Source organism: Eschscholzia californica, unplaced genomic scaffold (genome assembly GCF_041429995.1).
Source record: "Eschscholzia californica isolate CP2 unplaced genomic scaffold, dmEscCali1.0.p SCAF_3, whole genome shotgun sequence".
NCBI classification, from domain to species: domain Eukaryota; kingdom Viridiplantae; phylum Streptophyta; class Magnoliopsida; order Ranunculales; family Papaveraceae; genus Eschscholzia; species Eschscholzia californica.
In genome coordinates this window covers 47,360,059-47,386,524 of record NW_028238420.1, presented here as the reverse complement: position 1 = coordinate 47,386,524, position 26,466 = coordinate 47,360,059, and the positions used below count along the sequence as shown (strand labels likewise).

Here is a 26,466-nt window from a genome sequence, read left to right as displayed (position 1 = left end):
CATGAAAACAAGCCCAACAGTTGTTTCAAAGGGACGCACAGCTCGGCAATGTGTAAAAGCTGCACTGGCAAGTAGTAAAGTTTAGCACCAAGCGAAAACAAAAAAGATAGCAATTCCTCGTAAAGCGGCTGGACCGACTATGGAAGATCTAACACTCGCAGAGTGGCCTGAAAGTATGACCTTTATACTCTACAATTGTTGTGGTTACACTTTTATACTGGTATGAAAGAAACTAACAATATTAGGGAAAAAACGGATTGGTTTAATCGTGTTTGTGTGTACTTTATTTATCATTTTATCCAGTATATTCCTGATTTCCTTACAAAACTGTTTTGTAGGTGATCATCGCTTGGTTTGTGGTGATCTTGGTTACGTGGTGACTGGCGAGATCCCATCAGAAGTATTTTTGAGATTTTCTTCATCTAACATGACAAGAGTAAGTTCCTTTTTAAACTTCTCGTTTGTTATAATCATTTACTTCGATAATGATAGCTTGTCATGATTAAAGAACATTCTTGATACCGATATAATGATAGGACCAATATGGAGGCGTTGGAAAACCAAAAAGTACATATGGATTTAAGTTATTCCCTTTCTTAAACAGAATCAATCTCTTAAGAAGAAAAAGCTGCAAAAGGAAAGTTTCTTGCACAAGTGAGTCTGCGACAACGAACAGATCTACACCGACCTATAACTAAGGTAACTAACTTCACGAAAACATGATTAACCATTTTCATTCAAAAAGACTTTCAAATCGAAAGAGACCATTCTACTTGAAACCCTTTTCTAAAGATTCTTGTTTTCTGATTTTAGCTCTATGATTTTATATTCTTTCCGTAAACTTTGTCTTAAGACTAGAACAGCGGCTAGAAACTTAACGTCGACCCCTACTCATGTACTCAGGGAGCTATTCTTAAACGTAGAAACGGAGACTAACGGCTATTAGTAGAAATCCTTCAGTCTTGTGTTGTTATTGTTAGTTGAGAGGCCAGAAGCTACTCATCGGATGAACTCCTTTGCTATATGCTAGTCTATGTCGAAATTGAGAAGACATTTTAATTTAACATTGGATTTACTTAGATATAAGAATTTGAGATGATTATGACATTTCTATTTGACTAATGAAAGAGGAATTGCAATTCATCAAGTTTAGTCACTATACACAATCAATTCTTTGAAGTTCAAGAACAAAAATTGTTTTTGATTATATTTCTCTAGATTTTGTCCCTTCACCTAAATGGTCCGAATTTTGTCGGTCTAGGAGTGGGTTCATTGTCATTAATGAAAACTAAGTTGGAAAGGACTGAGGACCAACATGGTAGGACCTCAGACTTTATTACCCAAATCACATGGTACCCATTCTACCCCAATTTTAGTCGGTGGACCGAGAGATAACTGAGAGTCCAAGACAAGAGAAATTAAGATGCAGGTATGATGATGACTTGAATTCTTAGGAAACGGAAGAAAGTCTAAAAATCCGAATTTTATCATGGACAACCAAGTAAATTTCTGCATCACTTTCGCAGTTCGTTTAATTAAGTCTGTTAGAGGCGATAGACACTTGAAGTTCGGAGTCCGGTAATCTGACTAGTCTGATGAAATAAACTGATCGAAGTTGGATATTGAAACGGCACTTGACGTTCTGCGGGATTTGGAATTGTGTATTTTTTGTGTGACAGTACTTGGTGCTTATTAGAATAATTATGGAGTACTACCCATTATATGCAATTAAGGAGAACAACTTTTTCAAGTCTGTCTTGTTCAAGTCAGGACTGCGGACTGGCCCAGTCCGGGTGGGCGCAAAGAGGAAAGCAGGCCCATAGGAATTTTGGGGGCGCCTATAGAGTTGGTGTAATTGTAAACCCGCGGGCCGCGGATGGGTCCCGATTCTCTTCCAGATGGTAGACAGCTAGAGGATGTAAAATGAGTTTCGCTTTTTTTTTTTTCTCCCGGGAAATACTCTTTCCACCGACACTTGTTAACATTCCCTAATATTAGTAAAAATTTCTGAACCGTTGGATATCAATTCATCTAACTACATCTACGTCACACATAAGTTTCTCTCTCTTATTTTCCCCTGTTAACCTCCTGCGTAACTTGTACGTCTTCTTCATCATAAAACCTCTCTCTCTCTCTCTCTCTATATCTTTCTGTAAAATAAAACACACACACATACTCTCTCTCTCTCTACCTGAGAATTAGTATTCTCTGAGATCGCCGATCACTCACTCCTTCTCGCTACTTGTCTTTCTTCATTCTCCTGCGACTATTGTGGAGAGAACAACTCAACGGACGTCTTCTTATCTCCAACTGTAAGCTAGTTCGATCGCATTTTGCTTCTAATTGCGTATCTTCGCTTTTAATGAACTATATATTTATTGTCATTTTTAGTTTCAGATCTGAAATTTTGCTGATTTTGTTATGCGCAAGAAGATCTCTATTTAAGAAGAAAAGAGAAGAGAATTTTGTATTATTTTAAATTTTTTCTCTTGTTTGGATTAATTAACTTAATATAATTAAAATCTGGTAATCAATCAGATTTAAAGAATTCTTGGTCTGTTGATTCGTATTTGTGAACATCCTGCATTAATTTAATTATCAATTTCTGTTGACTCATTTTTAATATCCCGTGTTAGACGTAATATTATATAGTTATTGAACTGCATTAGTTGATTAACCAAAAAAAAAAACCCTAAAGAAGCTCAATTATAATACTGCACAATTTAGGGGAACATTTTTTGGGTTTTGCTTCCTGCATTACTCCAATTAAGATTTCAATTTTGAATACTGGGTTCTTACTGTTGATAATATCTTATTATGTTGGGTTATAGTTTGTGTTTTTAATGCTTGATTCATGAGACATGTTTATGAATCGTGGAGCCCATACCCGATTTGCTGAAAATGAATTTCTCTTGGTTAGTTGTTTTACGGGTTTTCCGTACATGGATTTAATCATTTAAAGCTCTGGTTGTTGCTTTCATGTCTCAGAAATTTTCTAACTTGGGAGCTACTATCTTTTATAGATAGTACTATATGGATTTATAGTTGGATAATTCAAATATAGTATATTTCTCAAACCGTTGTTTTTGTGAATTATATTTGTCAATTGTTGCTTTACGGATTTGAGGGTAATTTAAGAAATTGGATTTTGGCAGCTTCTGAATCTGCTTGATGTTTCTTATTTTGGAAAATGCAGATGCTAATGGGACCTCGTATGGGCTGAGGAGACTGGGGTTGGACTTTTAATGGTTCAAGTGCTTGTTCATAGCAATTTTTTCTCAACGGTTATATTGGCATTAAGTTTGTAGTTTGTTAATTGATACAATTGAGTGAAGAAAATGGCTGCCGTTTAATGCTGTACTAGAATTAGAATATATAACGTACTTTTAGAAGAAATTGACCCAAAGGATGAGGGGAAGAGCAGATGATGGTCAAAAGAGGAAGTTGATTACTTCCTTGTGTGTTGTCGCCATCTTTCTTGGTTTTCTATTTGTATACTATGGATCCATTTTTGGTCCTCGCGTGCAACGTGGCACATCAACCTTAAGACGTCTTGGATCGTCCTACTTGGGCGGCAGCGAAGATGCCGATCTTAGCAGCAAGCAAGATGAATCTTCTTCCATAGTAGGCCAAGAAGACGGAGATAGTGATATTGCACCAAAGAGCTTTCCTGTTAGTAATTTTTATCGTTGCTAGGTCTTGCTTCTCTTTGATTCTTTTGTTTGTGTTAGTAACAACCTTTGTTTCCCTTTCAAAGGTTTGTGATGATCGACATTCGGAGTTAATTCCCTGCTTAGACAGGAACTTAATTTACCAGATGAGGTTGAAGCTAGATCTATCTCTGATGGAGCACTATGAGAGACATTGCCCCATGCCTGAGAGGCGCTTCAATTGTTTGATCCCTCCGCCACCTGGCTACAAGGTTATATCATGCTTTACGGAGATTGACGTTTTTTTAGTTGAGAAAGTTCTCATTATCTGCTTTTGTTTCCAGTTGTGGGTAATGTTAAACTATTTCGTTGTCTTTAAAATACACAGGTCCCGATAAAGTGGCCACAGAGCAGAGATGAAGTATGGAAAGCAAACATACCTCATACACACCTTGCACATGAGAAGTCTGACCAGAACTGGATGGTTGAGAAAGGTGAAAAGATCGAATTTCCAGGAGGAGGCACCCATTTCCATTATGGAGCTGATAAGTATATTGCATCTCTGGCCAATGTAAGATTTTTGCCTTTTGTCACCATATGGATAGCACATGAAGCAAGTTCTGGCTTCAGCTATACGTGTATAGCTTACAAACACTTCATTAGTTGGTTTCAAGCACTGTTTCTGGCAGTAGGATCAATTTAAAAGTCTCGGACTATAATATACTCCTATGCTTGGAGACTCTCTCTCTCTCTCTCTTTCTTTTCTTGGGAATGAAAACGCATTATATACTCTCTCTCCACCAATGATATTTTTACCGGCACCACATTTTGTGATAGTACTCTTTCAGGTTGTATTCCTCTCAAAATTTGTTAAAATGCTTCAATAAGGGAATGATACTATATCTGGTTTTACTGACAGATGCTCAACTTTTCAAATAACAATTTAAACAACGAAGGAAGGCTTCGGACGGTTCTTGATGTCGGTTGTGGAGTTGCAAGTTTTGGGGGGTATCTTCTTTCATCTAATATCATAGCAATGTCTTTAGCACCCAATGATGTGCATCAAAACCAGATCCAGTTTGCCTTAGAGAGAGGCATTCCAGCATATCTTGGTGTTTTAGGAACAAAGAGGCTCCCATACCCTAGCAGATCCTTTGAACTTGCACACTGTTCTCGTTGTAGAATCGATTGGCTTCAAAGAGATGGAATCCTTCTTCTTGAGTTAGATAGGGTGCTTAGACCAGGTGGGTATTTTGCTTACTCTTCTCCTGAGGCATATGCACAGGATGAAGAAGATCTTAAGATATGGAGAGAAATGAGCGCCCTAGTAGAGCGCATGTGCTGGAGAATTGCCGCCAAAAGAAACCAAACTGTCATTTGGGTTAAACCTCTAACGAATGACTGTTACATGGAAAGAGAGCCTGGCACACAACCTCCTATGTGCAGATCAGATGATGATCCAGATGCAATTTGGGGTGTGCGCATGGAAGCTTGCATCACTCCTTACACTGAACGTGAGTAGTTTGAACTGTTCTCGCCATACTCTCTGTGCTTTCTGATGTTTAAGTATTTATTTTATTGCTGACTATTAACGAATGAACTAACCCCAAAGAAAGAATTCCCGAAGTAGTCATTCATGCTAAGGTAATGTGTATACTGCAAGTGACTCTTACAGGAATCAGCGTTGACTGGCGATATAATACAACTCGGAGTAGCTGTAATAACTGCTTTAGGTTGCATGCATTATATATCTTTAACAAAACAAAAACTCATCTAGAGTCCAACGATTGTTGGTTTTTGTTTAGGTTATGGGGTGAACGAAATCGTTTCATGTTTTATATCTTTCCACTCACAGCTTTCTTTCACATATATTCTGGTTTTTCACTTTTTCTACTGCCATCATCATCTTTAGGAGGTGGGTCAAAAGTGAACTCTGAAGACCATTACTATTCTTGACATACTCTTTGTGCTATTCTCCTTTTTAAGTATTTATTTGATTGCTGACTACTATTTCCTAACAAATGAACTTAACTAACAGCCAAAGAAAAAAAATCCCAAATTAGTTTTCATGCTTGGGTAATATGTAAATTTTCAGTGACTCTTCCAGGAACTGGCATTTATTTGCCATAGAAATATTAACTCATATAACCCCGATAACTGTGTCATAAATCTTTAACAAAACGAAAAACCTGTCCAGTTCTACGTAGTTAGTTTTTGTTTAGATCATGAGGTGGTCATAACTGTTTCATGTTCTGTTTACTTCCATTCATGGCTTTTTTTCACATTATTTATCATTGTTTTCAGGAAGTTGGTTAAAGTTAGTTCCTGAGCCAAGTATTAACTGATTATGTGCTTCTTTCTTTGAAAACCCAGAGGTCCACAGATCCCAGGGGAGCGGATTGGCTCCATGGCCAGCTAGACTAACAGCTGCTCCTCCACGTCTCGCTGATTTTGGTTATTCAAACGAAGCTTTTGAAAAAGACACGGTAACCTAAAGCATCTCTTCTCAAGATACATATATTCTGCATTTATGCAATAAGAGAAGCCGCGAAAACCAGTTTAAAGATATTATTTACGTGATGCAGGAAGTTTGGCATCGGAGGGTAGAGAGTTACTGGAATCTTTTGGGCCCAAAAATACAGTCGAATACTCTGAGAAACCTAATGGACATGAAGACAAACATGGGTTCATTCGCTGCCTCTCTGAAGGAAAAAGATGTATGGGTTATGAACGTTGTGCCAGAAGATGGACCTAACACTCTCAAGCTAATATACGACAGAGGCCTAATCGGAACTGTACACAACTGGTATGTTATTATTTTTTCATTGAAGTTAACTGGGCAAAATGAAATGAACCATCTCTTAATGATCTTGAATTATGGCTTCACATAAGAAGTTTATATGGAAGTATGATTTTCTTTTATTGCAATAGGTGTGAAGCTTTCTCAACCTACCCGAGAACATATGATCTTCTTCATGCTTGGACTGTCTTATCCGACATTGAGAAGAAGGGATGCAGTATCGAAGATCTATTAATAGAAATGGATCGAATGCTAAGACCTACTGGTTTCATCATTGTTAGAGACAAGCGTCCAGTAGTAGAGTCGATTAAGAAGTATTTACCCGCATTGCATTGGGAAGGTGTTGCTACAGCAGATGGTGATACTGATTTAGAACAAGATGACGATGATCAGATCGTGTTTATAATTCAAAAGAAATTGTGGCTAATAGAAGATAGCCTGAAAGATTCAGAATAAAGAACATCAAGCTTTACAGCAATTCCGAAGAACTCAGAGAAGTGATCATGAGCAGATAACTTCTCCTTTCGTTCTATTTTTGCATTAAAATTATATCAGTTAGTAGTAAGCAGATAAATGCCTGCTGTTTGTCTTTACATTGTTCTAATTCAGTTTCTTCTTAATTTTATGATTAATTTTTTTCTCTTTCAGTAGAAATGCTTTACGATTCACTTGTGGACTTCACAAATCATGAACTGAATCTTTTTTTTTTTTATGCTGAAATTCTTAATATTACTTTAGTGAGGTCGATCTCTTGCAGATTCCCTCTCGCTTGTGGGGGAATCGCAGTCCACGAGTTACGCGAGACGTGATTCATTCTTGCTTACTAGATACTTTTCCAGATTTTGTCCGAAGATTACATGATTAACTATTCCATGGAAAGGAAACAGCAAGTCTACCCATCCCCAATGGGTTCGCGATTCCCTCTCGCTTGGGTGGGGGGAATCCTAGTCCGCGAGTTATGCCAGACTTGATACATTCTCGCTTACCAAATACTTTTCCAGTATGGGATTATTGTTAATCACCAATGGGTTCGCCGTAGTGACCCTTTGGTGGTTCCAAAAGTTATCTCGTTCAATAAAAGAAAAAGGCCGCGGATTTGGGAAATAAAGAAGGCCGCAACTTTGGGGCGTAGAGAAAAATCTCAAGAGCATAAAGACTTGGTTAATCAAGATTGACTTAGAGGACATATTTAATTTTTGATCCAAAAATTGGACTCTTTGATTTCTGCTCCTAATCTTCATCTTCTCATGTTTTCTCTCTCCTGTCTTCCTGTTTTCTGATATGTATCGATCTCTCTCCCTCTCTTTCTCTCCCTCTCTCTCTCTCATTGCCCCTCTCACACTCTCTTTCTCACGGTATCTCTTCCTCTCACCCTCTCTAATTGTTTCCATCTCTCTATCTCTCTCTCTCTTCCTTTATCTCCTTCTCTCACACACACAGTTTCGGCGCAGAGAAGTATTTCCCTCGTCGAAACTATCAGAGACTGGGAGAGAGAGAAAGGGTAACTGTGAGAGAAATTTGAACGAGAGAATGAGTTGGAGAGATAAAGAGAAGAGAAAGAAGAGGTCGCGGTGGTGGTCGAGATGGTGGCAGTGGTCATAAAATATGGTAGTGAAGGTGATGAGAAGATGATAAATAGGCAAAATTCAATCAAGTGAATTTTTTGATCCAAAAATAAATACATCCCTTGAGTCAATCTTGTTTGACTAAATCTTTATGCCACGAATATTTTTCTTTACGCACCGAACCCCCTACTAGAAGAAAACGTATTGTTTTGAGAAATCGACTTCGATCTACGTTAGTCGTTACAAGGCATTGATACATCATCAAGATGTGATAAGCACGATCACCGCCTATGTTATACAAATGATTAAAGGGGTCTGAAACCCGACAACAACTACTTTATTTAGTGCTTAAATTACATGGGGGATAAACTACTTCCACGATGACTCGATCTCAAGATCTCATGGGCTTAAGACGGATGTCCTAAGGATGATGGAACTGGTCTTGTTGGTTGTGGTTCTAGACTTCCAGTATTGGGATGATTGGAACCATAATAGGAAAATGGTTCTGATTTGGTTCGTTAACCCAATTGACATCCCAATTCCCGACATATATTTTGGTTGTTTCTCAAAATGGAACTAGTAATGCTGACGCAGGTGCTTTCTTTTCAAAACCCTAGTTCTTAACTCCTTACCCCCCTCAACTCTTTATCTCTTTCACTTGCTGCAAAGCCGAAACCAAATCCTCAAGGAAGAAAAATTAATCACGTAAGTTTTCACTTAACATCTTCATGAAATATTCACTACTTCATTTCCTTTCTCATTGATTCTCTGGTTGGTTTCTGTTCTATAATTACATAAACCCTCATTTCGTTTATCTTATAGGATTCATAAATTTGGGTTCCATTGTTATGTTCCTAATTGTTAATTGTTCTCATTTGAGTTGGTTGAGATTCAACTTGGGTTGTTCTTTGATTTTGAATTTGTGAATTATGGGTGTTTAAAGTTTCAATTTTGGAGTTAATGGTGACAACCTGTAGATTGAGAAGTTTTAAGATGGTATCTTTTATCTTCCTCAAAAAGTTTGTATATTCTTCTCCAATTTTTATTAAAAGTTCTGAAAATGATATCTTTTTTTTTTTTTGTACAGATTTGCTTATCTAGTAATCTGAATTTCTTATTTCAGGGAGACGCTTACAGATTGATGGAGTAAACCCCATAACAAAATCAGGAATTTTGATTCAGGAGCTACTGTATTTTGTTTGTGCTTGCTTGATAGTGAAGAAACTGTTCATGTGGACTGCTGAGAAGATACTTTATAAGTGAATTTGTTTAGTTATGTTCTTCCGTTGATAAGAGAAAATGGGGTATACAGTTAATTCTAGACAGGGTAGTGGAAACTCTTCCTTGACTAGATTATCGAGTTTTGATTTTGGTTGTTCGAACAAGAACGTAGCTAGACCTAATTTATGCTTACACTCAAATGTGCCTTTTATTTCTACGAGAAATGGGTTTTCGTTGAAATGCAGAGTGCAACAGAGAACTGTCTTCATCGATAAGGTTAATGAGAATAGAAAAGAGAATTGGAGCTCGGAAAGATCTGTAATGGGTGTTTATAGGAAACCAAAAGAACCGAACACAGAGTCCAAACGACCTTCAAAGTCGGTGATATTAAGTTCAGAGGGACCATTCAATGATAATGATGAGGAAACCAACAATGACATTCTAAGGAGTTTCTGTCGTAATGGTAAGTTAATTGAAGCTTCGAACCTGATTGATGTTATGGCACGTAGAAGCCAGATTCCTCATTTTACGACTTGTATACACATAATTCGTGGCTTGGTTAAAATTGACCGGATCGAGAAAGCATCTAAAGTCCTCAGAATCATGGTTATGTCTGGTGGGGTACCAGATATAATCACATATAATATGTTAGTAGGTGGTCTCTGTAAGAAAGGGCAAGTGAAATCGGCTATATATCTTCTTGAAGACATGAGTTTGAGTGGTTGTCCTCCTGATGTCATCACATATAACACCATTCTTCGTCGAATGTTCGATCATGGTCAGTATGACCAGGCAATTGATTTTTGGAAAGATCAACTGAGAAAAGGATGCCCTCCGTACCTGATCACATATACTGTTCTTATTGAGCTTGTTTGTAGGCACTGTGGAGCGGAACGAGCTATGGAGGTCTTGGAAGATATGTCAGTTGAGGGGTGTTATCCCGATATAGTAACTTATAATTCTGTGGTTAACTCTACATGCAAGGAAGGAAAATATGAACAAACTACCTTCATAATCGTGAAGCTTCTGTCACGTGGCATGGAGCCAAATGCAGTCACCTACAACTCTCTTCTCCATTGCCTCTGCAGCAAAGGATATTGGGATGAAGTGGACGAAATCATCGAAATTATGAATGAGACTTCAAATCCTCCTACAGTTGTTACTTACAATATATTGATGAATGGTCTATGCAAGACTGGGCTTCTCGATCGAGCTATTGACTTCCTAGATCAAATGGTTTCGCGGGATTGTACCCCTGATATTATCACGTATAATACTCTTCTCGGAGCCCTTTGTAAGGAGGGTATGGTGAGCGAGGCTCTTAACATATTCCATTCCTTGAAAAACATTGGTTATTCTCCTGTTATAATAACGTACAACACTCTGATTGATGGATTAGCAAAGGAAGGGGAATTAGAAAAGGCGATGGAGCTATACATAGAGATGACTGAGAATGGGCCTAATCCTGATGATATTACTTACCATTCTCTGGTTGCTGGTTTTTGCCGGGAGGATCTAGTAGAGGAAGCTGTCGAGATGTTGAAAGAAATGAGCAGAAGAAACCATAGAATCAGAACTAGTACTTACAGCATTGTGATCCTAGGATTATGCAGAAACGGTAAGGTGGATATGGCCATCGAAGTTCTAGATATGATGGCTTCAAGTCGATGCAGGGCAAATGACACAATTTACACTGCCATTATAAAAGGGGTTGCCGCAGCTGGTATGACGGAAGATGCTATTCAATTACACCAGACGTTACTCGATCGGAAGGTGCTCAAGGAAGAAATAACTTTCGATTAGGCAGATGACATTAAGAGTTCTACAAGTTTTAGTGCAATCTATAGATTTGGAAGAAACTGGAGTGCTCAAATTTCTAACAATGTCTATCAAACAAACTCTGTTTCAAGAGGTAATTCTTTGAGCTTAAACATGCTAAACTAGATTCTAATCTCTTTTTGTTTCTTTGCCATGGCTTTGCAGTTTCCTTTTTCGCTTTCCATTTCAATGTGTATTTCGATCTAAATGTTTTGTTTAACTGCACGCTCTTGCAGGCTGGTCCTCCTGGACTCTTGACAATATTGAGAAGTTATTGTTTATCGATCTTCACATCGCTGGTGGAATTATTACCTCTTAATGTCACTTGACGAAGCAGCATGACAATCTAAATAGTTTGTTTTTCCGAGTAGAATGACCAAATTCTTACTAGTACCGAACTGCAATTCTTGATTTTCGTATCTCTGCTTTGGTACATTTTAGGTGTCAAGGTTAATTTTGACTAAATTTTTTGTAGATTCTCTGGATTTTTGGTAAGGATTGTAATATATATCTTGTAGTTGTTTCTCACATGTAAGTTGGGGATTTTATCATTTGGGATGAACATTGTAGAAGGGAAGAACTTGTGGAGTAAACCTTACCAAATGAAATGGGCTTGAGCGAAGAACGAGCTAACGACATACTAGTAATACAGGAGACATGGAGAACTTTGGACTCGTTTCAGCATCTATAGATGATAAGCCTATGAATGAATAATGTGAAGGGAAGCTTTCTTTTGTCTTATGATGTTTGTAGTAATGTACTTCCCTTTTGCTGGGCATGTGGGCATTTCCCCATCAGCAGGGCCACATCTTGATTGGGTATGGACCATATGGTTGTGTCTCTTGACTCTTCATTTGGTCTCTTTTTTTAAGACTGAGCCCATTTCAATTTTCAACTACCTCTTCAACAACATCAATAATAACACTTTCAGCAAAAAAAAAAACATCAATAATAACATACTTTTAACTCAAATATCCATCTCTTTGCTATTATCCATATCAATAGGGCTGGGAAAAAGTCCGCAAACCCGAAACCCGAAACCCGTCACGGGTACCCGAGTTCGTAAGAACCCGCGGGTACTCGAAACCCGAAGGCGGTTTAGCCCTACCGCCTCGATAAAATCAACGGGTCGGGTACGGGTTTTGAAGTCCTACCTGGCATCCTGCCCGAACCCGTCCAATAATCTTTATCCGACATAATCCGCTTAATAATGTCATCCATTTATACGATAATACCTATGCACATTATATGTATGCTTGCTTGTATGTTCGTGACATATATATAGATATGTAGATATTTATAGATATATTTTTTTAAGTATTTGAAGTGTATTTGAAATGTATAATATAGATATATATATATACGTATATTGTTGTCAAGTGCGGAGTACCCTTGACACAACATTGTTAAGAGAAAATTAAATTTTAGTTTTGATAGAAATTTCGGAACCATGGAAATAGGAATATTTTGATCATTTCGACCGAGATATTTTGAACTTTAGTGAAAATCGGATACTCGACCGCTGATACCCGAAAAGTCTGACGGACTTGGACGGGTTGTGGACACTAGGATTTTTTTAATAACCCGTCTGATTAAACCCAAAAGCCCGAATGGACTGAGAGTATAAAAGCCCGACTGGCCCGACCCGAGACCGTTTCCCACCCCTACATATCAATGGTGTTGGCTAGCTTCAATACAATTATACATTATTGGTGACTTCTTTGTGATGGTCTCACATTGTTTGGGAGATAGATTGAAGTCTGAGTTATAGTTGCCCGCTCAGGTTTAGTAAGTGTTGAGTTTTTTTTCGTGAGTTTGTGAGACTTTTGTAGAAAAAGAAGTTTTGTACTGGTAAATTTGGCCTAAGTATCAAAAACGGAGACAATATCTTAAGATACTAGTTATTTCTATTTGTAAACAAAAATGTGTTTTAATCAGTATAATCAATTCCGTTAATTAAGTTGAACATTTGATATGGTATGCTATTAATACCCAACTACATTTCCATTATCCAATTTTCCCAATTGACCAAAATTGGAGTTACAATAACGTCATTAATACTTCGATTGAAAAGTATTGTCAAACTATAAATACAAGCATTGCTTACAAAAAATAATGAAATGTAAAATTTTAGAGCAAAGTATTTTGGTCTGCTTTTCTAGTAACATTAATGGCATACAAGTGGATTAGAGATGGTCCTACATGATTCCCTGGTTATATGGAACTTATCCCCAATTCAAGTTGCTTCTCTTTCAATTTTCAATTAGGGTTAACCCTCACAATCAGAACACACCTTTTCTAGATAAGAAAGATAGTAGGGATGCCAAAAAAATTATGCAATAGTAAGCTTTCTAGGCTATCTATTGTGTGTCATAAAATATGGTCTTTGATTTGACCAAAATCTCTTGCACTTCTATGATTTAAACATTAAACATAGTCATAACCCTTTACGAATTTACGAAAATACATATTTTTAACGAGTTAACTAAGTCAAAACATAACGGTATGTAAATCAAATAAAACCTAAATCCGTAACATGTTAACATGAATTAAATGGTAATCTCACACGTTTATGGTATATTCGTCACAAACCCAACCCCCTTAAAAAAAAATCCCCCAACTCATATGCCTAATTTGTGAAAACGATTTGTTAAAGTGGATTGAGTTAAATCCAAATCCTTCTTTTTGTCCATTTATTAAAGTTTAACCCTTATCCCCACTCAGACTTAATTGCTTACATGTCCCAACATTATATGAGTTAAGTATTTCTAGAGAGAGAGAGAGAGAAAGAGATTTAATTCATGCAAAGATTTACATATTTAGAGAGAGAAAGAGAGAGATTAAAGTTATTGCTTATTAGTGAGTCTTCTTTAACTGAACCGATAATGGCGCCCATTTCACATTTCTTCTTCATCTTTTCTTCCTGATTCATCAATTTCTTCTACCAATTCTTATACGGTAACCTCGATTATACGCTATCTCTTACTTATTCTCATCCGATTCCGCTTTTCTACCTTTTCATTTTTCAAAATTTCTCAGATTGATTAGACATTTTTAACGTTTTTAGGTGTTTTTTTTGGCGGTTTAGGGATTTTGATGAGACTTTATAATGTTTGTATCTCTATCTTTATCAATGTTATAGATCTTTTAATATTATGCAATAATTGTGTTCGTTCTCTGTTTCTGATCTGTTAGGGTTTGTATATGCATTTCCAATTTCTGATGTTTGTACAAAAGTAATGAATTTAGTCATTTGTGGTAGATGATTTGTTTATGCTTGTTTGGTAGTTTATTCATGAAAAAATAATGGTGAAATTGTGATTTTTTTTTCAGCATTGAAAGGAGTTTAATTTGTTGTGGATTGGTAATTGAGATTCAGTAGTTGATGAGTATATTTGGTTTTTGATATGGGTAGGAAGAAAGAATAGTTGGCCTTATGATATTGTGAGTATTGAAGCATTTGTTCTGGCTGAACTTGGGATATGGATTCTGCAAGAAAGTGGCTCCATAAGTTTCAACCAAGAGATAAATCGAAAAATTCAAGTAAGAAGGATGTAGATGGAAAGGAAGGGATGAAAATGGCTGCAAATGAAGAAATTCCTTCAAATGTCACAAAGCAGAAAGTTGCAGCAGCAAAACAATACATAGAAAATCATTACAAGGAGCAAATGAAGAATTTGCAGGAAAGGAAGGAGAGGTACGCTTTTGGACTTATAAATGTGTTAGTATATTATATCCGTGTTGCTATAATTGATGCTTCAACAGTTAGTTTGTGCTACTTCTGTACTTCAAACCTTTTACGGATCATTATTGCATTTATAGTACCGAACCCATTATAGATAAAAGCAAGATTACGTGGCTAATTGACCGACGAGTAACGCCGAATTAGACCTAAAAAATGGCGAGAGTATTCTTCAGGAAATTTTTTATTAGTTGACACGTCTTCCTTTCTTTATTAGAAGAATTAGGATAACATTTTTTTACATATAATTTAAGATATAGGCTTTATAAGAGACGTGTAGTTTGTACACTTTTTATTGGCAGAGAAATGGCTCATCATTTGAGGCAGGAATGTAAATTTTCAGTTTCTCAGCCAGGTTATACTTGGTTATCGTTTTAACACGGAATGTTAGATGCAGATACTTATATATGCATGTTATGATACGTCAATTAAAGTAATAGACCTCATCATATCCTTACTGACCTCTGATCCCATACTGTGTTTGGACAATTGAGTAAGCTTCCCACTTCAGACTTAATTAAGTTTCTATTTTGAATCAGGCGTGATATACTAGAAAAAGAGTTGGCAAATGCTGATGTAACGGAGGAAGAGCAAAACAATCTCCTCAAACACCTGGAGAAGAAAGAAACAGAATATATGCGCTTTCAGAGGCATAAAATGGGTGTTGACGATTTTGAGTTGTTGACTATGATAGGAAAGGGCGCTTTTGGAGAGGTATATTATCACACATCATATTATCGATCTGTTTTGCCTGTTCCAGTTAGTAGGTTTCCCTGTATTGCAATGTCAGATTATTCAATGTCGCCTCTGTTGCAGTTGCTTTCTATAGAAAGCAAAAGCCGCAGAATGGAGCTAGCGTAGTCTTACTTACGGGAAGAATCTTATCATGATTTTGGCATTTCATTGAGTTTATAATTAGTTTTTATAGGGATAAATTGGTCCTGGAGGTAAAGGATTGCAAATGGAGGAAAGAGAAAGGAATTTAGAAACCTATCTTGACATTATCTTCACGTTGCAGGTACGAATCTGTAAGGAGAAGACAACAGGTCATGTGTATGCCATGAAAAAGCTTAAGAAATCAGAAATGCTCCGCAGAGGACAGGTATATTCGTATCCACTATACATGGGAAGACAGCATTGGTGTATTTGTTTCAGTATGCTTATTCCATGTCTTCTTCAGGTTGAGCATGTTAGAGCTGAAAGAAATTTGCTTGCTGAAGTTGGTAGCAATTGCATTGTCAAACTTTATTGTTCTTTCCAAGATGAGGAGTTCCTGTATCTCATTATGGAATATTTACCTGGTGGGGATATGATGACATTACTTATGAGAAAGGACATTTTGTCTGAAGATGAGGCAAGGTTCTATGTTGGGGAAACAGTTTTAGCTATTGAATCAATACACAAGCATAATTACATCCACAGGTTTGTTCACTGAATATGTCCATGGAGCTATGGATATGTCTTAATGCGTATTATTTTTCAACTTGACCAGAAAGATTGATATTTACTTGCAATTTCACAGAGATATCAAACCTGATAATCTTTTGCTCGACAAAAATGGTCATCTGAAGCTATCGGATTTTGGACTTTGTAAACCATTAGATTGCAGCACACTACATGAGGACTTTTCTTTACCAAATAGTGTTAACGGTTCCTCGCAGAATTATGAGCGTCGTGCTGCACCAAAACGTACACAACAGGAGCAGTTGCAACATTGGCAAAGAAATAGGAGGATGCTGGTAGGCTTGCTATCTGTGTTAGAGATTTTCATTGAAGCAAATTCTTCCGTTAGTCATTGTTCTGTGGTTTTTTTCTCTGGTGATAAATATTTTAGATTCAGTTGGTTCTTGCCACTTCCTCTTCATCTTCTCTGTTTTTAAGTCATAAAACTTGTCTTTCAACATGTACCAAAATATACAGTCAACTGCAAATAGGGTTGTTTCACTTTGATCAGACAAAAGTTATTTTTCTTTACATATAATAGATTGCAAATTACTTGTTTCCTGGAGTATATCTCCTACCGATTGCTCTGCATTCAATCTGGTCTTAAATGTTGATATTGAAATTGCAGGCTTACTCAACTGTCGGAACACCTGACTATATTGCTCCCGAAGTTTTGCTTAAGAAGGGTTACGGAATGGAATGTGATTGGTAATTAATGAATATAACTTTTAACTATTTTGTGTTAACACAATCTTTAATACCTGTGAAGAAGATACACATTCTCTTGAACTATAGTTCTTCAATTTTTCTTGCAGGTGGTCACTTGGAGCTATAACGTATGAAATGCTTGTAGGATATCCACCTTTCTATTCTGATGAACCTATGGCAACCTGTAGGAAGGTAGGATTCTTAGTCCTATAACTCTGATTGAATTCCCATCTGATGTCTTGGCCTCGTAGTAATTTTTGTTAAAAGATGTCCATAGAAAGCATTGTTCTTTCCTGATGTCCATTTGCTTGCTTCGGATAAAATTTCACTGAAGATCTTGTGTTGGAAAACATTGAATTTCTTGGAAAATGATACATGTGCCTCATCGTCATTGTTAAGGTGTTAGAAACTTGAGTACAACTAAGTCAACATGCATGATTTATGTCAGTGTGAGTAATTCCGGAAGCCCATTTGAGAAAGAACCTAGTTTGAGCAAGAGAAACCCCAGCCGACAGGTGCACCATTTGGCCTTGGGAAGCCCAGCGGCAGCTTTAAGCACTTTGTTGGTTATAGTTGAAAAATTAGAATCCTATGATCCTATCTACAAGTGTAAACCTTCATATAACTGCAAACACGTCTACATCACTCACTCTCATTCATTTCAGTCAAATTTATGGTGCATTGTAGCGAGTTGTTGTATTCTTCTGGAATTAAATAGTATCACTCTAACAAAAAGGTTTAAGCACTAATCTCATCAAACCTGAAGGCCTGTAATACCGTTTATGCAGATTGTAAGTTGGAAAACTCATTTAAAGTTTCCCGAGGAAGCGAAACTATCTGCCGAAGCTAAAGATCTTATCAGTAAGCTTTTATGCAACGTCGAGCAGAGGCTTGGAACAAAAGGAGCTCAAGAAATAAAGGTGTGCTTGGTGTTACTATTATATATTACATGTTCGTGCTTTTACTTCAAAAGTAAATCACTGATTGACGTAATCACTTTGTTGGTCTTTTTGGCTATGTCAGGATCATCCATGGTTCGAAGGCACTAAATGGGATAATCTCTATCAGATAGAAGCTGCTTTTATTCCAGAAGTCAATGATGAGTTAGATACTCAAAACTTTGAGAAGTTTGAAGAAGTAAATCTACGCTTCATTATCTATGTTTTCGTAGATCCTCTGTTTTAAATCATGTTATATTGATCATTGTCTTCTCTCTTGGGTTGTCTTCCTGCAGCAAACTGAGAATCAAGTTCAAACTTCATCGAACTCAGGACCGTGGAGAAAGGTAATGTAACCCCGATGATATCTTGAAAATATATTTTATTTTTCAGAACCATTAGATGCTCTTCTTACTTCCTTAATTAGTCCTTATGTAGTAGCAGATGTTTTACTGTTAGAAAGATCGCTTAAAACACACACTATTCATAAATTACCAATTATATTCCTTAATTTGTTAGTAAAATTATATTCCTTAATTTGTTAGTAAAATAACTTCTATATAGTATTTTTGGTTCACGTGGTCTCAATTAATAACCATGTTAATACACCGGTTTCTTGACTTTCGACTGGTGTTGTTTCTTTTGCTTGCAGATGCTCTCGTCGAAGGACATCAACTTTGTTGGTTATACATATAAGAATTTTGAAATTGTTAGTGATCATGAAGTTCCTGGAATTGGTGAGCTTTATCTACCACCACATACCCTCACAGTTCTATCATGTCATTGAAGTTTTGTTTTCTTAGCTTGGTCCTTAGATTCCAGAGAAGGATTAAAAATTCAATACTAGTTTCTTTCATATTCTTATTGCAGCTGAACTGAAGAAGAAGAGTTCCAAAACAAAGCGAGCATCCATCAAATCACTTTTCAGTAGGGGTTTAATTCTATACACAGTATTTCTAATCAGGGTGTACTCTGTTTTCATTACGCTTATAAAAACTTATTTGTTGAACTTCCGAACGATACAGATGACGAAGCAGTGAATGCTGATCAGCCAGTTCAAGGGAGCTTTCTCAACCTCTTACCTCCCCAACTAGAAGTCTCCAAGAACCAAAACCAATCCCCATAATTTGATAATTTTTCTACAAGAATACGAGACAGACAAGAAGAAAGCTCCAACTGCCTATAAAAGAAAGGCGAGTTTAGGAGCTTCAGCTATTCTCTCTGACAGGAGCTTGCATTTTTCAATAGATAAAGGAGAAGGGAAGAAATGGTTCAGAGAAAGTAAGCAACTTTGTATTTTCTCAAGGGTTTCTGTAAATTCTACTATTTATTGAAGTAAATATTGTGATTGTTTATTACTCCATACCTTTTTCTCTGTTCCTTTCTTGTTTTTGAAACTGTTTCAGGTTAGGACATTGTAGCAAATGTGATATCAAGAACAATCAAACTTTGGGTTGGGAACCCTATTTTGCCCAACCTTAACCTTGTATTGCAGTGGATTAAGAATCCATGTTTTCCCCAACCTCACAGACTTGTGGGTCTGTCTCGACCCGTATCAGATGGGTTTATCTTTTATAGCCGAACAGGCCCGTGGGCATCTTTGGCATTGAAGATATACGGACCTGTCCATTTATCCTTTAGGCCCATACGGATCGTATAAGCCAAGTATGGTATGTTGGGCTTCAAAGCCCAACCTTAGACCCACACAAACCTGTGGATCTGCTCGGACCCATAATGTGGATTCTTAGTAACACATGTTCTTTCCTCTCTTTCTAATATTGATTATGAAAAATTTAATACAATTTGCTTTTCACATGTTTCTCGTGGGTTTCATACAAATGAGTTTACTTATTTGCAACAAGAAAAAAATAGACTTCTCGAAAATGGAACTAATCGCCAAATTTAGAGTTGGCAGGAGGAAAATTGATCTTAAGTATTGATAAAATAAATTTAGAGAGATCCAATGTTAAACTCAATAACATCGGTCCAGCGACTCCGCAGAAGAAGAGAACCTACCTTTTCACAAAATCTACAATTATGAGTTCAAACTTCAAAGATCTAGGGATGAGATCTGCCAACTCCATTTTATATTATCAAGGGTGGGTTAATCTTGGTTAGCTAAAATGTCTGAAAATATTATCCAAAGTTCTCGAAATTATAATTTTTGTATGTATATTTAATATTTTAGTTGAACCCCATAACCCTGCAAATCCCTTAGGTGGTGCTACATTGTCTTCTCCTCGAGTAAAATAATCAAAACCATTGTATTCAACAAATTTATACGCGTCTGATTGTTTCCTTAAGTAAATTAATGTGGATAATGAGATCATCCATGTTCTAAACTTATTGTACTATTCTATTTAGTATGCCATGAAAATCTTTAGAAGGGATCTTCACCACCATTCTCAAGGGTGACCCTTCGACTTAGTCAAATGATCTCGACAGGATTTTGGACATGTACACCATTTTTTGGTATGGGGAGGGATAGGAAATAAAATTATAGAGACCAATGGAACTCGAGAGAAAACTAGATGAAATTGAAAAAGAAATAACAGCTACAATAGAAAGACCCTTCGCAAAAAAACAAATTTATAACTATTTATACAAGGATATATGCACGTATCAATCCATCGGCCTTCAATATATTTGCTCTGGCTCTCCATCTAAATGCGTCTGATTATATACTTGGACAAACTATATTGAGCTAGCTAGCTAGCTTGTGGGCAGTCTCTTTTCATGATTGAGGACAATTATAAGGTACACAATATGTTTAGCTAGTTTGCTTTGAAATAGGGTGTGGCTACTGGCCTGGCCTTATGAAGAACTATGATGGCTTGTATGCGGGCTGGTCTGACAACCCAACACAACTCGTGGGTTTGTGAACGGGTTAATAAACCATGTTAATTCGGGTCCATTTACTTAAGGAATTTGCCACGTCGATATAAAAACAGATATCGCACTTTAAGACCAGAAATCTTTAACTAAAAATAAAATAAATAAAACAGAAAAAACAAAAACGAAAAAGGGAAAATCACAAAACAGCTTTCGCTCGCTCATTCGTTCCTCTCTCTCTCTCTTTAACTTTCTCTCTCTCTAAACTTCAAACCTCTCTTCTTCGATTTCAATCTCTTCTTCTTTCTGTACTTATGTTAGATCCAAACACGATCGTCAAATGTTTTTTTCCGGTGATGGTGTCGGTGAAATTTCCGGCATTTGATTTGTAAAAATCTGTTAGTATATCTTTTTCGTTTTCCGATTAGAATCGGATGCATCTTCTCTTTTTTGTTTAAATTTGATAAGGTGATAGAAAATGTTGGTTGATGTTTGGAGATATATTAGGTTTCGATTAAGAGGTTCATCTTTTGATGAATGTTTTCTTCATATTTACTAGGAGCTAGATCGAGGTTGGGCGTATAATTATTAGGGTTCGATTTGATTGTAAAATGTGGTCTTGGTGAATCAGAAGGGAAAAAAGATTAGAACTTTGTTTTTGTTGTTGTTTATTTGTTGGGTTGGTGGAAGCTTATTTGAGGATTTAGATTTTGGAGAGAAGGTAATTAATTTTATTAAGGAATTGGTATATAATGGAGAATGCTATTGGTGGAAAATATAAACTTGGCCGTAAGATCGGAAGTGGATCTTTTGGGGAGCTTTATTTAGGTTAATATTTTGTTCCTTGTTCCTCATTTCTATTTTGTATTTTGCTTGATTTTGGGTTTTTATGTTTTGGTGATTTGGGTTTGATTCTTCAGGTACTAATATTCAGACTGGAGAGGAGGTTGCTATCAAGCTGGTATATAACTTCTTTTAGTTAGGCATAGATAGTTTGATGATGTTAAAATGCCTCTATACATTTGATTGAGATATTGATTTTTCCAAACCCGAAACGAGACAGATCCGTGAAGCTCACTTTGGTTGAGTGGTCAAGTCATGTATATCTCTTTACCGGAGAAACCAAATTTGAGGGTTATTGTTTCCGAAAAAGCAAAGAACCACACAAAATCTTAAAATTTCATTGTGGGCTAATGTTTTTATTATGATCATGTGAAAGTAGTTTTGTACATCTGGAGTTGCCTATTCTTATGAGAATTTTGTGATTCTGCTTTTCCATGTTGCACTAGCATCCATAACTACTGAGTTTTGTTCCATCGCGGATTTAACCTCTTATTCATGATATTTATTGTACATTATATTGAAGCTTCTTTTTTGTTGCCGTTTTGTTCCTGGCATCCTGATGGAAAAAAAAATCAAACTAGGGTTCTATGATTATGTGTTGGTTGATGAACTGCAAAGTTTTAGAGCTTTTTGGTCTTCTGCACTTCTTTTATTTTCTATTAACGTATCGTTGTTATATTACTATCCTCTCCAGGAATCTGCAAAGACCAAGCACCCTCAGCTTCATTATGAATCAAAATTGTATATGCTCCTACAAGGAGGAAGTGAGTTTTGATTTTACTATATTCTTAATATAACCCTTTCTTTGCATTAGTAGTTCTTTTATTCTCATGCATTAAAGAAAGAGATTCTCCAATCTCCACTTTAGGGAAAGAGCTAAAGTACATGCACTTTTGTTTTGAGCTTGAGGAACAATAGGTGTGTTTAAATCGTCTGGTGAATCTACATCTGAAAGTAATCTTTGATTGTTTTTTTGTTTGAAGCTGGGATACCACACTTGAAGTGGTTCGGGGTCCAGGGCGAGTACAATGTCATGGTTATCGATCTTCTCGGGCCAAGCTTAGAAGACTTGTTTAACTATTGCAATCGGAAGTTCACATTGAAAACAGTACTAATGCTTGCTGATCAGTTAGTAAGTACACGATTTATGTACTTCTGTTTTCATGTAGCAAATAATTAAAAAGCACAATGATTGTTACTTGTAATATTAGTAATTTTAGTTGTTGATGTTAGCTGCCATAATTGTTTCATGTAGATTAACAGGGTGGAGTACTTGCACTCTAGAGGTTTTCTTCACCGTGACATCAAGCCTGACAACTTTCTGATGGGTTTAGGGCGCCGGGCAAATCAGGTAATCTTCTTCATTATAATAGACATACAGGTTGTCAATCAGAAGGCATGTGAAGTCTAACTTTAATCAGTTGAAAGTATTGGTCACATCTAGTTTCGCAGACGAGTGACTTTAGTGTCATAAAAGCTGCTCTTTATATTCCACGTTTGACTTTTCCTCTTTTCTTATTGTGTTCTCTGTACAGGTGTATGCCATTGACTTTGGCCTCGCAAAAAAGTTCAGGGATCTCCAAACCCATAAGCACATACCATACAGGTATACAATTCAATGTTCTGTTCTTGCTACTTATTACCATATTTTTTGTTTATTGAACTTATTTGACCCATCCTCTAACTCACTTCAAGTTCGGAAACATGTTAATGGAAAAGGACTATGTCTAGCTGCTGTCCTTTGGATGCAATTGAGTAGATCCTGACCCCTTGCTAGTTGATGTGATTTTACAAGTGAGAGGCACTGGTGAAAGTTGCTCTAGTGGCAGTTGATTTTCTCTTGCTTCCTCATTTATCTTAAGACTGTTAGAGAGCTGTTTTGATTTAACGGGATACTATTTTCCGCGATGTACAAATCATGTTTAAAATTTTAATAATCAGCTTCAATTTTAACGATATTAAAATATCTACATGTTTCATAGTAGTCATGGGTGGGCATAACTTATTCAAAATGTTGGGACATTTTTTCTTTAATGAGCTTTTGTTGCAGTGAAATATTTTATATATGGTAGCTGCTCTTGTTTTCACACCTTTGCCTTTTTAGTGCTCATCATGAAGACTGAGTTCTTTTTCTTTGCAGAGAAAACAAAAATTTAACTGGAACAGCTCGATATGCAAGTGTGAACACACATCTGGGAGTTGGTGAGTAAATTGTGTTAGTTATAGACTTATAGTAATTGGAACTGGATTCCATGTTTCCTTTCAGGAATTCTGTCTTTGTTAGCGTTATATTTGCTCTAATGGGAGTTTTTTGCCCGTTTCAGAACAAAGTAGGAGAGATGACTTGGAATCCCTAGGTTATGTGCTTATGTACTTCTTAAGGGGAAGGTTCGATGAATAGCAAACTGACTATAGTGCTTCCTACTATTCTTTTACTTGTTTCTCATCATCATTAAGTTGGTGGGACTGTTGGTATCCTTCTCATTTCTGATTCATTTATTATTTTTGCTCTCTATTAGCCTTCCATGGCAGGGACTGAAAGCGGGGACTAAAAAGCAGAAGTATGATAAAATCAGTGAGAAGAAAATGCTAACTCCCATAGAGGTACTGCATTCATTTGTTAAGAATCATTGTTTTAATATCTGAAAATGAACTAGTATAAAAAATATGCAAAAATAAATGCAGATAGTAAAAAAGTTACAATGTTGCCAAATTTTTTTGTTCGAGCTTATGCTCTGGAATCTAGTTTCTTGACCTTCATTCAGCTCATTCTCCATGTGTCAACAATCCTCATGTCCAGACTGATGTATTCATTATTCAGTTGCGACTTATAAATAATATTCATCACTCTTTTGTATATCATTCAACAGGTCCTTTGCAAATCGTATCCATCAGAGTTCATATCGTACTTCCACTATTGTCGTTCACTGCGATTTGATGACAAGCCAGATTATTCTTATCTGAAAAAGCTATTCCGTGACTTATTTATCCGAGAAGGTGATATTTCCTCGTCTACATTCTTCAGGTTTATATTCATCTTGGTTGGATTCAGGATACACAACTGCTTTTGGATCTTGACATTGTCATGGCTGCAGGTTATCAGTTTGACTATGTATTTGACTGGACTGTACTAAAGTATCCTCAGATTGGTGCCAGTTCTAGATCACGAGTAAGTGCGCTAGACTATCTTACTCGTTTTTATCCTTTTGTGCAAGTTCTTATTCTTGTAACCATCTGCAGCATTCCAATGGAAAAGTAGGGCCAAACCCTGGACCATCTGGAGAAAGAGCTGAGAGAACTACAGGTTTGTTTTTTTATATGTAGTTTACAGAACTGAAAATCTAGATATCTTTTCAAACTCGAAGAATACTTGCGGGTGAATCAATCCACATGTTTGAAGTTTTTTCCTACATAATTATGTAATACTATACCCTTTTGTTTTTCCAGTGGGACAAGATATTCGAGAGAGATTCTCAAGTGCAGTCGATGCGTTTGTTAGAAGAAATGCCGTGGGCTCTGGTTCTCATGGTGATCACTCCAAGCACAAGAGTTATGGGGATTTAACATCATCCAAAGAAGTGGTTCGTAACATCAAACCCTAAAAGAATACAACTTACACATTTTGCTTTATTATTCTCCTTGTTTTGTGTCCTGTTTGAATCTCTACATATTTCTTTTCCATAATCAAGGTGTAACACTGTTCTAGAATATTAAGTTTTCTCGTGTGTCCGTTATTTTTTGCTACTATCTCTATACTATCTGTATTAGAAGTATTTATAAGAGTATCACTAAACTGAAATGCATCTCAATTTTTTGTATTGCTTGATCAACAGGCACCTGATACTGAAAGACGCCGTTCTTCCTCTCGCAATGGCAGCAGTTCTAGGAGGGCTATTGGCTCAAGCAGCAGGCCTGCCTCTGGAGAACTGAGTGATAGTAGATCAAGCCGACTGCTCTCAAGCAGCAGCCGTGGTGCTACCCAGAGGATCCACCCTGGCCTCGAAGCAAAATCTGCATCTGTTTCTCGTGTCACAAGTGGAAGATCCCATCGTGATGATGCTACTCTTCGAAGCTTTGAGTTTCTCACACTCGGCACAGATAAAAGGAAGTAACTGAGATGAAATCTAATTGGTTCAAACAGTTTCTTCTGTGTAAAAGATTCACTCCTTTAGTCTTCTTTCCCCAAAAATCTGGCCATCTCCTTCATCATCATCATTCCTGCAAGAATCATCCTATTGGGAGTTTTCAGCACAGCTGAAATTCTTGAAAGGCTTCGTCTCTAAGAAGAAATTGAATCTCTTTTCATTCAGAGCCTTTTCCTTAGCCGTTATTATGTTGTATCGATGAACAAAAAATGATTATGTGCTCTAAAATTTATGCAAGAACTAAAACAGAGAGAAAGCTCTTAATTTACAAGTTTGTTAATAGAGATATATTTTCTTTTTTACATTTAAGACTTGGGTAGTTGTAATAATCACTGTCACTCATATCTGTGAACACCTATCATATTTTGAGCCTTTTTTTTTTTATTGTATTTGTTGTTAATGCTCCTCACATTTGCATTTGGTTTGATCCAGTCTTATTTCTTTCTCCTCTGTAAGACTCTGACTTCTTATACTTGAGGAAAAAGTTGAAGTACATTCATTTTAATGGAAACCCATTTGAAGGTGATGAAGTCCACAAACATGAAGAAGTTTTTGTTTTCAATTTGGCTTCTTGGAAGAGCCGATTTGGTGGGCTAGTATTTTGCCTTATCTGTGTCGAAGTGGGTTGCGTAACTACATACTGAAAGAATGCATTACAAATCACATTCGAGGATAATGTTTTACCTCCTAGGGGGAAATCCGAGACCTTTGATATTTCTTTACCGTCAAAAATAACATTTAAAGTATAGATGGTGTTGAGA

The 26,466-nt window shown here is 36.7% G+C and overlaps 4 protein-coding genes across 10 annotated transcripts; all 4 read left to right on the top strand.

The window, feature by feature from the left end:
* The first annotated feature begins 2,154 nt into the window (after positions 1-2,154).
* Positions 2,155-7,095, top strand: LOC147551020 (putative methyltransferase PMT8). 2 transcript variants are annotated; one of them, XM_086672116.1, is made up of 8 exons: positions 2,155-2,312; positions 3,197-3,672; positions 3,758-3,922; positions 4,039-4,221; positions 4,570-5,164; positions 6,024-6,136; positions 6,236-6,456; positions 6,582-7,095. In XM_086672116.1, exons 2-8 carry the CDS (start codon positions 3,409-3,411, stop codon positions 6,904-6,906), a joined length of 1,866 nt encoding a protein of 621 aa, XP_086528242.1. In that variant the 5' UTR covers positions 2,155-2,312; positions 3,197-3,408; the 3' UTR covers positions 6,907-7,095. The 2 variants fall into 2 exon arrangements, with proteins under 2 accessions (XP_086528242.1, XP_086528243.1); XM_086672117.1 differs by having other exon boundaries at positions 2,155-2,938; positions 3,028-3,672.
* A 1,279-nt stretch (positions 7,096-8,374) lies between these two features.
* On the top strand, positions 8,375-11,582 carry LOC147551019 (Pentatricopeptide repeat (PPR) superfamily protein). 2 transcript variants are annotated; one of them, XM_086668918.1, is made up of 3 exons: positions 8,375-8,720; positions 9,139-11,148; positions 11,291-11,582. In XM_086668918.1, exon 2 carries the CDS (start codon positions 9,315-9,317, stop codon positions 11,037-11,039), a length of 1,725 nt encoding a protein of 574 aa, XP_086525044.1. In that variant the 5' UTR covers positions 8,375-8,720; positions 9,139-9,314; the 3' UTR covers positions 11,040-11,148; positions 11,291-11,582. The 2 variants fall into 2 exon arrangements, with proteins under 2 accessions (XP_086525044.1, XP_086525045.1); XM_086668919.1 differs by having other exon boundaries at positions 8,382-8,720; positions 9,117-11,148.
* A 2,051-nt stretch (positions 11,583-13,633) lies between these two features.
* Positions 13,634-19,367, top strand: LOC147551018 (uncharacterized). Of its 5 annotated transcripts, none has more exons than XM_086666681.1 (15): positions 13,634-14,012; positions 14,122-14,165; positions 14,388-14,751; positions 15,336-15,510; positions 15,815-15,898; positions 15,977-16,218; positions 16,319-16,535; positions 16,868-16,947; positions 17,055-17,139; positions 17,736-17,867; positions 17,971-18,084; positions 18,182-18,232; positions 18,538-18,622; positions 18,756-18,812; positions 18,911-19,248. In XM_086666681.1, exons 3-15 carry the CDS (start codon positions 14,537-14,539, stop codon positions 19,009-19,011), a joined length of 1,638 nt encoding a protein of 545 aa, XP_086522807.1. In that variant the 5' UTR covers positions 13,634-14,012; positions 14,122-14,165; positions 14,388-14,536; the 3' UTR covers positions 19,012-19,248. The 5 variants fall into 5 exon arrangements, 4 of the variants coding, with proteins under 4 accessions (XP_086522807.1, XP_086522806.1, XP_086522808.1 ...); XR_015237058.1 differs by lacking the exon at positions 14,122-14,165 and adding an exon at positions 19,292-19,367 and having other exon boundaries at positions 13,691-14,012; positions 18,911-19,166; XM_086666683.1 differs by having other exon boundaries at positions 13,777-14,012; positions 14,470-14,751.
* Positions 19,368-20,854: 1,487 nt separating this feature from the next.
* LOC147551017 (casein kinase 1-like protein 10) lies at positions 20,855-26,077 on the top strand. Its single transcript, XM_086666079.1, has 14 exons — positions 20,855-21,545; positions 21,638-21,678; positions 22,255-22,324; positions 22,544-22,692; positions 22,816-22,911; positions 23,096-23,166; positions 23,701-23,762; positions 23,885-23,948; positions 24,080-24,164; positions 24,431-24,557; positions 24,656-24,729; positions 24,801-24,864; positions 25,008-25,141; positions 25,394-26,077. Exons 1-14 carry the CDS (start codon positions 21,470-21,472, stop codon positions 25,670-25,672), a joined length of 1,392 nt encoding a protein of 463 aa, XP_086522205.1. The 5' UTR covers positions 20,855-21,469; the 3' UTR covers positions 25,673-26,077.
* Positions 26,078-26,466: the final 389 nt, after the last annotated feature.